Source organism: the organism of the source record quoted next, unplaced genomic scaffold (assembly GCF_019419815.1).
Source record: "Pyrus x bretschneideri cultivar Hongxiangsu unplaced genomic scaffold, Pyrus_bretschneideri_v1 Contig73, whole genome shotgun sequence".
NCBI lineage: Eukaryota > Viridiplantae > Streptophyta > Magnoliopsida > Rosales > Rosaceae > Pyrus > Pyrus x bretschneideri.
In genome coordinates, this window is record NW_025999813.1 from 1,698,822 (window position 1) to 1,712,357 (window position 13,536).

Here is a 13,536-nt window from a genome sequence, read left to right on the forward strand (position 1 = left end):
ACATACAATATTATGAGTAAAAGTCCTTGTTTACATGGCAAGAAAAAGAACTTTATATACTTAACTCATCTGTAACAATCCAATAGAATCAAGAAGTCTAAGTAACGTGTGGCGCAAGTTATCAACCCAATTCATAATAAATAAAAAAAGAACAGTTTGTTATACAAAGATAACAGTGGCACGCTTAGATCCATGTTAGCTTTGATTGTGAACCTCAAGGCCTAACAAAGGCCCCACATAGGCATTATTCAAACTAATAGCAAACTCATAATGTAGCACACCAAGCAGCAAACCTTGCCTAAACCTTGCCCAAACCTTGCCCGATAGGCAAGAACCCAAGAGAGCTGTGCAAGGAACAGATCTAGCCCGAACGAGGTCACGCTCTTCATTTGTATTAAATCGTGTCTCTCTCCCTTTCATGAATGAAATATGTCGTATTCTTTTTCAAACCTGAGTAACAACCTTTAAGAGTCCAGAAGAAGGATTGTTAACTCCTTAAAATGCACAACACTTGGCAAGCAAGCAATACTCTGCCTTCCAATGAAACCATCCATGCGACAAGGGTCTTAAACCCAAAGAGAAGCCAAGCAAGATGAAGAAACTTGAGGAGTCTGTTTGGAAGTACAAATGCACTACTTCGCAAATAGCTTCTTGCCCTTTTCATATTCGAAATGCAAGTACCACACAACTAATTGACTAATTAAGATCCTGTTAACAAAGTCGAGAAGCTCTCCGAATTATGAACGGAAATGCAGAAAAAATTATTGACCAGGGAACAACGTTGACAACACTTGTCTCGGATTGAGGCTGTGCTCATACTTTCTTACAACACGATACTTCTAAGATTTTGTTTAACAATGCCAGGCAGCACAAACACCTATATGGCATACAATACAAGGAGTTTATTGATAAAGACACTTAAGTTACAACACCTGCCTGTGTATGCGGCATATTATTTCCCTTGCATGACCATTTGCTCCAGCTTCTGTCCATCAAAAGTGAAGATTTTAAGCAATATTAAAGCAAAGGATTACGAACGATTTCAACTGAATGAAATTTTGTGTAAAAAGGCCAGGCGGCACTGACAACTCGAGGGAGATGCAAGGACTTTATTGATAAAGGAAACATAAAGTATGGATCACCTGCTTCAGCATGAGGCTGTGCATTATCATTCCGAACGCAACCTTGAAACCATGTGCTCTGACTTCTGTAAATAGGAATGAAACAATGTACGCATAAATAAAGCAAAAGAAAAGGATATTAACTGAACGAAATAACGTGGTTCAGACTAATTAACATGCACTATGCAGTATTTCCAAGCGCAAGGAGATGTATAGGATGAATATACTTATTCAAGGTTCTTGAACAACTCTGATTCTATGCACTTGTGATACTGGCGTTGTCTCCCCAACCAAACTATACTGGTGCACAATAAAAATGCCCTTCTATATTTCAAGCTTTATAAAAGTGCCCTAATTGAAAGAAAGAGTAAGAAAAGAATAGAAAATAAGCTCTCCAAAACTGCATCTTCTGGAATCAATCAACGACGTCAATGGGATTTTGCCGGTCTTTTTTAATTTATGTTTTCAGTTTGAAGGGCTTCATAGTCAAGAAGAGTCATAAATTAGACACATATGCTTTGTTTGCTAGAGGATTGGATTAGAGTGAAGAACCCTCTAAATTCAAGGCATATTGACGGTTGAGCATTAGACATGAAGGAACTTCTCTCTTCTAATCCTAGCATTTTGGGGAGGATTGGAATGGATAAGTTTCATCTTGAGTAATCCATTTCCTAACTCCAAGTTGGTCACAATTTTTTCATTTCCTCCTTCAACATACCTTGACAATAGTATCTTATCCAGTCCAATCCAATGCTCAATACCAAACGAGGACACAAAGCACAATTTGAAGATTCATAAAAAAGCCACTTTACTTTTTGTCCGAGGCACTTAGGTACTATATTAACACTTAGGATGTAGACGATTGATTTGGTAAAGCTTTTCAACTATAAGTATTGTCCTAGAAGGGACATCAAGTGTCCACTCCAACAATCATGAAGCACAAAAGGTAGCACCTTCCATAGCATGAGCTAACTCGTAAACTCATCCAGATTATTGGAAATCAACTCCGGTTGTGGCCCAAATTGTCACCCAGATTCGAAATAGAGGATGGAACTGTAGGCCTAGACTCTCAGTGACTCGGTCTAGAAATATACATGCTTTTGACAAGACAAATACATACTACATTTTAAACAGGACCGGCCTTGCTAGCAGGCCTTGAATTTTTCCAAATAGAATAAATGAAGGTCAGCATTATCATCTAACCTAGGCTGTTGGTGTATCATTTATAACTTTTAACTCACCATATGAAAAAAAAAAGAAAAAAAAAAAAATCTGTCACATGAGCTGAATATTGTGCCAACTAAGATACGTCAAACTTGCACGCTTTAGTTTAATGTTGTTCTTTGTTAAATCTAAAGATTAGAGTTGATCATTTTCAATCATGAAGAACTATAAAAAGTTGAATATCAATTCTGCTGCCGAAATATCTTACTAATTCACTGCAGATTTTTAGATTAACTTTTCTGTTCAAATTCTATTTTTTACAAGTTACTATCAAAATAAGGCAGGAATAGCAACTAACCTGCTCAGAATGAGGTAAATATTTCCCATCAAATGTCAGGACTACCCGATCCTTGCCATCCACACCCTTAACTTTGTCGACTGAACAGTAGAAGTCTATAGCTGACATACTATCATAAAACGAGAATGTTAAAGAAACATAAAGGTATTATAAATTTCTGTAGCCAGGTAAATTGAATAACACATAGTTGCATACACATTTTACAACAGTTTTCTCAGCCACCAATCATACAACTATCACATAACAATCTCAGTGACAATCATCAATTACCAGTATGTCAAAATTCGTTGCAATTTCAGTAGCATTTTGTTAAAATCAATACACAAAACACAAACTTACATTCCATCGCCAAATTCCTCATTGACAATCTCCTTAATGCTTTCACCAAAATGCATAACTGCCTCATTCAACCTGCAGAATTGAAAATCAGCAAATGAAAGGAATACCAGCTAGAAGGATAATTAACTTTGAGGAAACAATCAGAGAAAGCTCATTTGACTTCTTAACATCAGGATTTTCGTGAGTCATGAAGGTAATAGATGTAACTATCACCGCAGGTGTACACCTTCCAACAAATGATATAAACTTTGTACTGCCCTTCAAATAACATCTTTATTTCATTAACATTATCATTTTTAGAATTCTCTAATGTTTCACCACCCAGTACTGCACTAAACAATTATGCTCAAATAAAATAATAAGCACGCAGTATGCCATCTGCAGGGGAACTAATCTTATATTCATAACCAGAAGGGCTTATGCTAATTAAAATTTTGAAGTGAAATCGAACTTTACTTACAAGATTAAATGTATAATTTAGTGTACGAAAATTCGTTAGTACCAAACCAAACTCTTTACCCAACATATTTCCCAACTCTTTCACGTAATATAGGATTGACCCATGGAACTCAACCCATGAACGAGTCTCAGCAAATAAAATGATGGAATGTATTAAAACTTTGGGCTTGATCAAGAATCATATAGAGGTTGTTTCAAATCATTTCGTTGGCGTTTCGCTCCAGTTTTGCATTTTAAGTATATCACGTCGGGTTTAAGTGTTCTCTTACTTAATAATATACCAATGTGATACCTTGACAACTCATACAATCCATTGATACCTTCATAGCTTGCGAGCCTTTAATCAATTCTCACAAGATATTAAATGTATTAGCCATCCAAACTGCTAATCAGCCTCCAAAAAGAAAATGCAACAATGGGCAATAAATTGGTTCGAACTCACCATCTATGAGATTCAAACCTTACACTCTTCACTTACAAGTCAAGAGAAATGCTACTAAACCATAATACTAAACGGCTAGAACTTAGAAGTTAGAATCTAAACTCATGAGAAAAAAGTTAATTAAGGGGAAGAAATTGAGAAGACCTACCTGTAAACAGTGGGGTCCTGGATCAAATTAGGATCGTAGGACCTCAAGGGTGGAATCATCATCTCCTGAATGAGTTCTTGGGGCAGGTCGGGCAGGGCAGCCTGCAACTTAGGGGCAGTCTCAGGCTTGAGCTGAGCTTGGCGCCTGAGAAGCTGGGCAACATAAACGTTGGTGAGGCCCGTCTCCTTGGCAAGCTGGCTGTAGGACTTGCCGGACTTGTGCTTCGCGGCCTGAAGCTGGTGGGTAATGCTTGCTTTCTTCTCTGCCATTTTTTCAGTTTTGGGATTCTCTCTCTGAGTCCCTCTGTCAATATGTGTGTCGGCTTACAGGCGCGTACAAAAGTGTCACTGTTGGGAGCTTTACGGATTTTTCAGAGGAAGGCCCAAATCCAGTGAATGTTGGGTTTTGTTTGGATAAGTTTCGCTTTATTGGGATTTCTTTGAATAAGTAGAGGCTGCTAAAGGTTTGCTAAAGAGTTTATATTATAACAAGATCAACAGTTGTGAAGCAAAAAATAATAAAAAGGCGACACGTGGATTTTTAGGTAAAATGGATAAAATTACCTTCAAGGTACACCGGAATTCCTACGCACAAATAGTGGACAAACATCCCACAATCAAGTCAAAAGTGTCCAAAATGGGTATTTATTCAAAACCTATTTCATCCATCTTTTCCACAAGGTAACCCCCAAAACATTCATTTTAAATTACGTTAATTGGCTAATTAATAGATTTATTACCTAATTAATCCATTAATTACCAATTAAACTATCAATCACAACCAAAAAATACACTAGAGGCCGGTCACCTTTTCTCCCAAAGGGACCGGCCATTCATTATATATTTGACCGCATTTTCTCTAAAAAGCTAGGTCTTCACTCTTGCTAAACACTCAAAATTCTCCAAACACTTTTCCCTTAAAATTATAACTTTGGTATCGGAGGTTCTTCGACCAAAGTGCCCCACCCCCTCATTCATCGTGGGCACGTGAGGCTCTTAGCCTTGACCTGAGGTGTTATTTGTTTTGTATGTGTGATTTTGTCCAAGAACAAGGATGAAGAAATTTGCATCCAAAAATTGGTGCTTTCATTGAGAGTTGAGTCCCACACTCGTAGAAGACTCTTGCATCTAAGGTTTTCTATTTTCTTGTCCATTTGTAGAATTTTCGTACATTCTTATTTTTAGAATTTTTTATTTGCAAAAATTCTTTGATAAAATGTAAAAGAGAAGTACAATGGCTAGAAATGTAGAAAATTCAACAAGTGAAAATTCCAATATTCAAGATATAGGATCGCGGCGATCCACAAGGATAAATGTGATAATAAGTGGAGCGGTACCACCACCACGAGTTTCCACCGCGGGAATCACCGCGACGACTACCACGATAACCACCTACGACGAGGTCCATGGTGCCATCACCAAGGCCCGAGCTGTGCCATTTAAGCAAGCCCAAGACGTGCCATCCAAGGCTCACGGCACCAAGGCTAATGCCTAATCCATGTCACTCCAAGCCCAATGCGAGCCCAACGCGTTGCCAAGACGAGCCCTAGCCTTACACCCATGTGCGTTACATATTGAGTAGCCCACTCCTGTGGCCCAACCTGCTCCCACCGATCAACCCACTCTTGTGGCCTAGCCTACTCCTGCGGCCCAGTCTTCTCCTGTAGCCTTCCAAGTAGCCCAAATTGATCCAAGATTAGTTCAACCGTCCCAACTCCAAATTTCCAGACCAACGATCGAACTGGAAGCATTTTCACCATATTTTTCTGTAGATTTGACATTTCCCAACTCAAATCTCGCGCCTGGAGTCTACCACACTTCCACTACTTAAGGAGATGCATTCCTTCCTAGCTATTCCAACCCAAATAGAGAACAACATTTGTCTCAACAAGTCATAAAGTTGACGAGTGCCTTCGCACAGTAGACGACCTTGGTGAACCAGCTCTTGCAACGCACCGAAATGCAACGTGCCCCAGACGAGATGTCTCGAAGTAGGACAAGGGCAAACAAAAAACCTCTCCAGTAGCGTCTTGGCAAACAGCCACTCGACCAGCCACGAACCGAGCGTTTGGGCAGTGTGCACTCCTCGATTGGGCCCCCAAGATAGTGCATACTCTTGTCTTAGCATGCGGAGGAGCGTGCACTCTTGACTAAGCCCACAAATAAGCATACATTCACGATTAGGATCACACATCGATAGTCAACATGAGCAACCTTCCAAGCGAAGTGTTCATTCGCTGCTAAACCCGTAAGGAGCATCATCCAGCTCACATTGGACGAAGAGAAGCAGTCACTTAATCTAGCTCAAGTTCAACTGGTAGCCTATGAAGAACTTGCTCGCCTATTAGGAACGTACCACACGCACCGTATCCACGGCATAGATGAGCCAAACACATGGAAGAGCAGCCTAGACCTTCAAGTCAAGGCTTGGGGCAGCTGTGAGCTCTGCTACCCTAACAAAGGCAAATTTAGGAAGAAGTACAGAGATTCTTGACCAAGTGATTACGCAATTTCCAACTCAACGAGGTCACTGATAAGGCACTACGACAGAACATAACCAACATAAGCAGGTCACCCTTCACGGATGAGATCAAACAGGCTGAGCCTTCATGCAAGTTCAACATGCCACATTTCACGTTCTTCAAAGGAAATGAAGACTCGGAAAGACACCTAAAGCGCTACCGAATCAATGTTCCTCTATCGAAACAACAACGATCTCATGTGTAAGATATTCGCCACCACATTACAAGGCGAGGCGAAAGATTGGTTTTACACCCTGCCGCCACAATCCATCCAGAGTTTTGACGAACTTTCTTTGGTTTTCACCAAAGAATATTCATCCTATTGCTCGATCAAAAAGAAGTTTGACCATTCGTTCAACATTAAGAAGAACCCAAATGAGTTGCTTTGCGACTATATGAAGAGCTTCAAAGCAGAGAAGGCAAGGATAGTCAGATGCAACGACTCGATAGCTAGAGCAGCCTTCCAAAAATGACTTCTAGCATACCATCTGTTATTCAAAAACTTGATCATGAAAGAAGATCTAACTCTGGCAAACTTTTTCGCTCTGGCAAAGAAGCATGCAATTTGGGACGAGGCTTGCCAATGCACATTTATGGACTTGAAGAAGTACCCGACATCACCTTCCTACTATCCAAACCGGAAGCAGTGAAGGACTTATTCGCATGTTTGACGATATCTAAAGCAGCAATAAGCTCTACCATCATATGAGAAAAGTTGGGGGCCCGACTACTTGTATTCCACAGTTCAAAAGCTCCCATCGATGCTGCCAGAAATTCAAAATCTAACTTTGGTGATAGTTGTTGCAACCTGGAAGCTTAAGTTTTACTTTCAAATGCACGCAATCATCCTCATGATGTACTATTTCGCCCAATCCAGACGCGCGACGATAAAGGCGTAGACCCTGACAGATCCAAAGTTTTCTAACGAAAGCAACAATTCGGCCCAAAAGACACGCTAAGGGCAGACGAACATTGGAAGGACACACTCGGAAGCAAGTTTTGTCCTCGTCGCCCTAAAAGATTCTACATAGGAGCAACATGTATCGGCAGTTGAGCACCACCTCCTGATGCGTATCACACGGCCTTATCAAACCCTTGCTCTATAATTTAGCTCTGAAATTGCCCAATACCGGCAGTTGAGCATCTCCTATTACGTGTAACATGGCCTTAGCTCCAAGACTCTATACCACACATTCACGATGCAACAGAATGGCCCAACGACGCCCCAGAGGTAGCTTAGCATGCCCTAGCTATGCCTGCTCTACCCGATGGAGACTTTAGGCATTTGCATGTCGACGACGCATCTAACTACAAAGGTTCGAGAACAGGCGTAGTCCTTGTCACCCCAGGCGGTTTGATGCCCAAGTAAGCGATCATTCTGGGCTTCAAAGTATCTAACAACGAAGCAGAGTACGAGACCCTACTAGCAAGCCTCCGAATTGCAAAAGACTTGGTGGTGAAAAAACTCACAATTCATTTTGATTCTTAGCTATTCACTAGCTAAACTACTGAGACATTTCAGACTTACACTCTCACTCAAGTTCCACAGGTAGACAACGCTCATGTGGACTCACTAGCCGGCTTAGGCTCTACCCTTGACCCCTAACTGAAATGCTCTATTCCGGTGGAGTATTTAGATGAGCTAAGCGTAGAGGCGAAGCTAGCAGTTGAGGTGTCACAGGTTAGTATAACTCCAAAATGACAAGATTTCTTTGTAGATTACCTAGTCAATGGCACATTCCCCACGGAAATATTGGAGTCTAAAAAGCTCAAATCAAGGCAGCATGCTACTACATATGGAACGGCATTCTCATCCAAAAATCCTACACCGGACCACATCTCCATCACTTAACACCTCCCGATAACTTGAAGGTTTTAAGCTCAATCCATGAAGATGTACGTGGAAATCACTTTGAAGGTCAATCCTTAGCACAGAAGGCTCTTAACGTAGGCTACTACTGGTCTACCATGCACTGAGATGCTAAGAAGTTAGTACAAAAGTACGACTGTTGCCAACGCTATAAGCCGGTACCAGTATTGCCTGCCAGCAAGCTACACCCGCAGACGAATCCTTGACCATTAATGCAGTAGGCAATCGGCCTGGTAGGACCTATGCCACCTGCTACTAGGGGTAGAGGCATGATGATCAACCGACTACTTCACCAAATGGATAGAAGTAGAGCTTAAGTCGACCACAACTCAAACAGACATAGAGCACTTCATATAGAGGAACATCATTTTCTGATTTGGCATTCTCAATCCATCGTCACTGACAACGGCCCTCAATTTATGGGCAAAGAGGTGGTGAAGTTCTTCCAAAAGTATGGCATCAAGCAGCACATGTCCACACCGAAATATCCTCAAGGTAATAAGCAGGCTAAAGCATCCAACAAGTTGATCCTCGACTGCCTCAAGAAATCCCTTACCAATAAGAAGGGAAAATGGCCAGATGAATTCCCCTAATGTCTGTGGGTATATTACACCACCAAAAGACGAGTAACCGGTGAAACTCCTTTCTGTTTGTCATTTGGCTCAGAAGAAATCATTCATCTTAATGTCATCAAGCCAAGTATCACCACTCTACTACCAAGCATTGAGCAGAACAGTAAGGAGATGGCCACAAGCTTAGATTTGGCAGAGGAAAAGTACAAGCAGATCATCACCCGTATCGCAGCTTACCAGCAGCAGCTCCTTTCTAGCTACAACAAAAGGGCCAATATCCAGTAGTTCCAGTCCAAAGATCTAGTCCTAAGAAAAGCCTTCATCACTGCCCGCAGAGAAGGCTCCAAAAAGATGGATCCCATCTGGGAAAGTCCGTACAAGATCAGCAGAGTATGCGGTAAAAGTAATTACACCCTCGCCACCATGAAATGACAAAAAGATCAAAAAGCAGTGGAACACCTACAATCTGAGGAAGTACTATGTATGACCTCCCGCTACATCAAAGACCGAAAACTCAAACAGCCCAATGGGCACCACCTCACAAGCCGAGGACTATCCAGTTGTTATGCAGTTCCTACCTTACAGCTAAGTTCTCATTTGTTTCACTCATTTTTTAATGAAGTATTCAGAAGTAATCACAACTTGGCTCGGCTGCATGCTTACAACAACTGATCACTCCTGCACTTCAAAAGAAGACTGCGCCCTTCTTAGGGACTCATAGCAAGAATTGTGCCCCTCGAAGGTCCAACCATGCTCACCAGTGCGAGAGGGTAAACTAATTGTTTTCCAGTACGAGAGGGTAAACCAATTCCCCAACACCCACATGGGTCAACTCACCAAGACGGGAGGATAAACTCTACACTCTAAATATCCAGACATGGATGAGCTTGACTGCCTTAGTATAATTAGATGCACGATGGCTTATGCCGAGATTCCTAGAAATAGCCACAATGGTCTTTTTCAAGGCTTAGCTAACAAAAGGATTTTAGGTTTCTTGGCCTAATCTGCAAGGAACCGGGCCCTAGAGACGGAGGGGGCATATTATGCAGTACACTATATAGACAGCTGCCTTGGAACCCTAAAGCTGCTACCGAGTACACTAAGGTAGCTTACAGTTTTCGGAAGACTGCCTACGACTTACCCTTCGAGCAGTAAAACCTTGCTAGACTTATACAACTGCACATTCTTGTGAAAGGTTAAACAAGCTAGCGTGCATATATGAAGCTTTATCCACTGCCGCCATGCTACGTTGTCGCTAAGCTTCACCTCTGCCATGCGTGGAATAACCTACACCCAAGTCCTAAAGTATTGTGATAATTGCTACGTAACCTACAAAATTGGAGAAAACCAAGGTTAAACATCCTAGTGGTTACGCGAATTTGTCTGCTTCTGTAAGTAAGGCATCCGGTTGCCAACCATATGGCTAACAACTTTGCAAAGTTCTACACCAACATATACGGCTGCATAGGCTGCGAGGGCATATCCGCTTATAGAAAAGTAGCATGCCTACCATTGGTTTTTAAAGTCTAAAGGTTAGGTCATTAACAAAAGAAGTGAAGATGAAGAAAAGTGAAGAAAGCAAGTTTATAAACAACTAGCAAAGGCTAAAAGAGTTTGAGCAAAACAAGAGCTATAAGGAAAAACAAAGAAAATCCTAAAAGCTACCTAAAAGACTACACTTCAATAGCTTGGATATCCCACGACTACTTGGTTGCCACACCTTCAACAACCGCGACGCTCTTAGCAATGACATCATCCAGCGCTTCACCCCCGGCTGCCTCAGACACCAACTTCTCCACTTACTTCACCAATGAAAGCCTCAAAAGTAAAAGTAAGCAAGTCTTCCTAAGAAATAGAGAAGGTCTCGAAACCTCATCCACTTCCTTTTTCAGACTTTCCTTGATCTTCAGTACACCTGGAAGTTCCAACATTTGGGGTTCAAGTCTATCGATTATTCTCTTAAAATGGATCACTTGATTATATGCAGCAATCAAACTCTTCATCATTTGCATAAGCAGCGAAACGAAGCTCAGAAACTGCAAACTCAAGATCTTAAATCTGAGGTATATAACATCCAATTTCCTTTTCTGCATTTTCATACTTAACTTGGATCACGTTAAGCATGGTCTTCAAGTCAACGATCTCTTGCCGAGTGGTCTCAAGCTGCAGAGAAATGGGGGCAGAAGTATTAGACCCCTTCAAAGCAACGAGCTCAGAATCTAACCTCTTGATCTCCTCGACCTAGGAATAAGCTTCAGTTGCCATAGTCTTCGCCACCTTCTTGGCAGCCTTGCTATATTTACATCATAGCAAGCAGAGCAGTTCTTCTATATTAGGTCGTATGCTTCGCAAAGGAACTTGGGTAAACAAGCCTTTCTAATGTCATCAACAAACTCGGCACAAACATCTATGTCTTCAAGTAGATATAGTTTCAAGAGCACACATATCTCAGCAGCCTCCCTAAAAGCAAGCTTAGTAGATTTCTCACAACTGCCCATACGAGCAGTCTCCTCCTTCCCAGCAGGCGAATCAGTCTCAACAGCAGAGGGAGTAGGCATTGGCGCCACTTTAGCAGTAGAGTCCACCTTATCACTCTTCATAACAGCAAGCCTCTCCAAATGTGAACAAGACTTAGCTCCCAACGAACATCTTGGTACATACTTAGGCATTGGAGGCATGATAGGACCTTTACGCTGAGTAATCTTATCAGCAATTGTACAAGCCATTCTCGACATGGTAGGCGCCACATGCTTAGATCTAGCAGTCCTATTTTTCTTCCCATTGGAAGAAGTCATGTTAATCATAGAGCTCTCGGCAGCAGGCAGACCTTCACAAGTAGCGGAGGAAGTCTTTAGTTTTCTCAACCAGCATCTCTTAAGCAGGCGGGGAAGATCTCTTCATTCCACCTTCATTCATAATAGGCTCTATGATAGCGTTCAGACGAGCCAATACATCCGCCTTGATCCCATTTACCTCATCTTTCGAGAGTAGCTTACTTTTCTCCCAACAAAAAGAACTAAGAAGCCAATGTCATTCACAATACTCAGCAGGGGAGCAAAACCCATACTGGCTTTTCCCTCATTTTTTCTCTCAAACTAGCAGGCAGGAGGCCTACATTGCCCAGCATTCTCGACCTCCTCATTTCTCTCAATCATCGGCATGGCACTCGTTAGGTCCAAGAGACCAAAGGACATGAGCCATGCGACTCGCCTAGCACTGCGCCTCAGCGCCTCAATCCACGACCCCAGCCGCACAAGCTACCTTGGCTCTAGCCAAGCTATGCAGCTCAAGCAGTGGTCCCTGCCATAACACCTCATTGGGCCATGCCGAGATGACTCCTGGCCCCTGCCAACCGATGTACCCCACCACCTCGATAGTTGCCCCACGACAGCACTATCCAAGAAGAAGACGAGAAAATTTTAATTTTTCTTACCTATGTGTTGTGCGGAGAAGACAAAGCAAACAACGAAAGACGATCCTTTGCACGGGCAAGATGTATAAGATTGCTAGAGGAGGGGGAAGAAATATCCTCTATGCTTTCTCTCTCTTGTAAGGTAGAATAAATTGCTCTCCAAAGTTGATTTAATAATCCACTTAAGGTGGACTTAAATAGGCTTTGAGAGAAATTTATTTCTCTTTCCTAGAAGGATCTAATTTCTAATTAAAGAGGTAATCAACATCAAAATAGGAAGCAGTCCTAAGTTTCCAGAAGCAAGAAAATCTCTACACCTGTTGCCCTTTTCTGCAAGCAGCCCAACAGGTGTGGGGGCATTTGTGGAGTCAAAAATAATCAAGAGGCAACACATGGATTTTTGGGTGAAAAGGACAAAATTACCCTTGAGGCACACAGGAATTCCTACGCGCGAGTAGTGGACAAACATCCCACAATCAAGTCAAAAGTGCCCAAAATAGGTATTTATTCAAAACCTATTTCATCCATCTTTTACACAAGGTAACCCCCAAAACATTCTTTTTAAATTTTGTTAATTGGCTAATTAATGGATTTATTACCTAATTAATCCATTAATTACCAATTAAACTATCAATCACAACCAAAAAATACACTAGAGGCCGGTCACCTTCTCTCCCAAGGGGACCGGCCATGCATTATATATTTGATCTCATTTTCTCTAAAAAGCTAGGTCGTCACTCTTGCTAAACACTCAAAATTCTCCAAACACTTTTCCCTCAAAATTCTAACTTTGGCATCGGAGGTTATTCAGCCAAAGCCCTCCCCCCCCCAACAAAAATTCATCGTGGGCGCGTGAGGCTCTTGGCCTTGACCTAAGGTGTTATTTGTTTTGTAGGTGTAATTTTGTCCAAGAATAAGGAGGAAGAAATTTGCATCCACAACAATCACTCTTTAAATTTAGACAGCAACTATTCACTTGCTAAATATTGAAAAAACAATAAAACTCAAATGGACCCTTGAGCAAGGAGAAAAGGAAGAGACAGAAGGTTGTTTAAAAATGACTGGGTTGTGTTTGAGTTGTTAATAATAAAATATTCAAAGTTTGTTAAAATATAGTGTTGTTGGAGATA

The 13,536-nt window shown here is 41.6% G+C and overlaps 1 protein-coding gene across 2 annotated transcripts; it reads right to left on the reverse strand.

The window, feature by feature from the left end:
• Positions 1-737: 737 nt before the first annotated feature.
• Positions 738-4,470, reverse strand: LOC103927041 (cyanate hydratase). Of its 2 annotated transcripts, none has more exons than XM_009335940.3 (5): positions 4,032-4,470; positions 2,983-3,054; positions 2,644-2,752; positions 1,143-1,207; positions 738-982 (listed from the first exon to the last, which is right to left on the reverse strand). In XM_009335940.3, exons 1-4 carry the CDS (start codon positions 4,298-4,300, stop codon positions 1,169-1,171), a joined length of 489 nt encoding a protein of 162 aa, XP_009334215.2. In that variant the 5' UTR covers positions 4,301-4,470; the 3' UTR covers positions 738-982; positions 1,143-1,168. The 2 variants fall into 2 exon arrangements, with proteins under 2 accessions (XP_009334215.2, XP_009334214.2); XM_009335939.3 differs by having other exon boundaries at positions 738-985; positions 4,032-4,315.
• Positions 4,471-13,536: the final 9,066 nt, after the last annotated feature.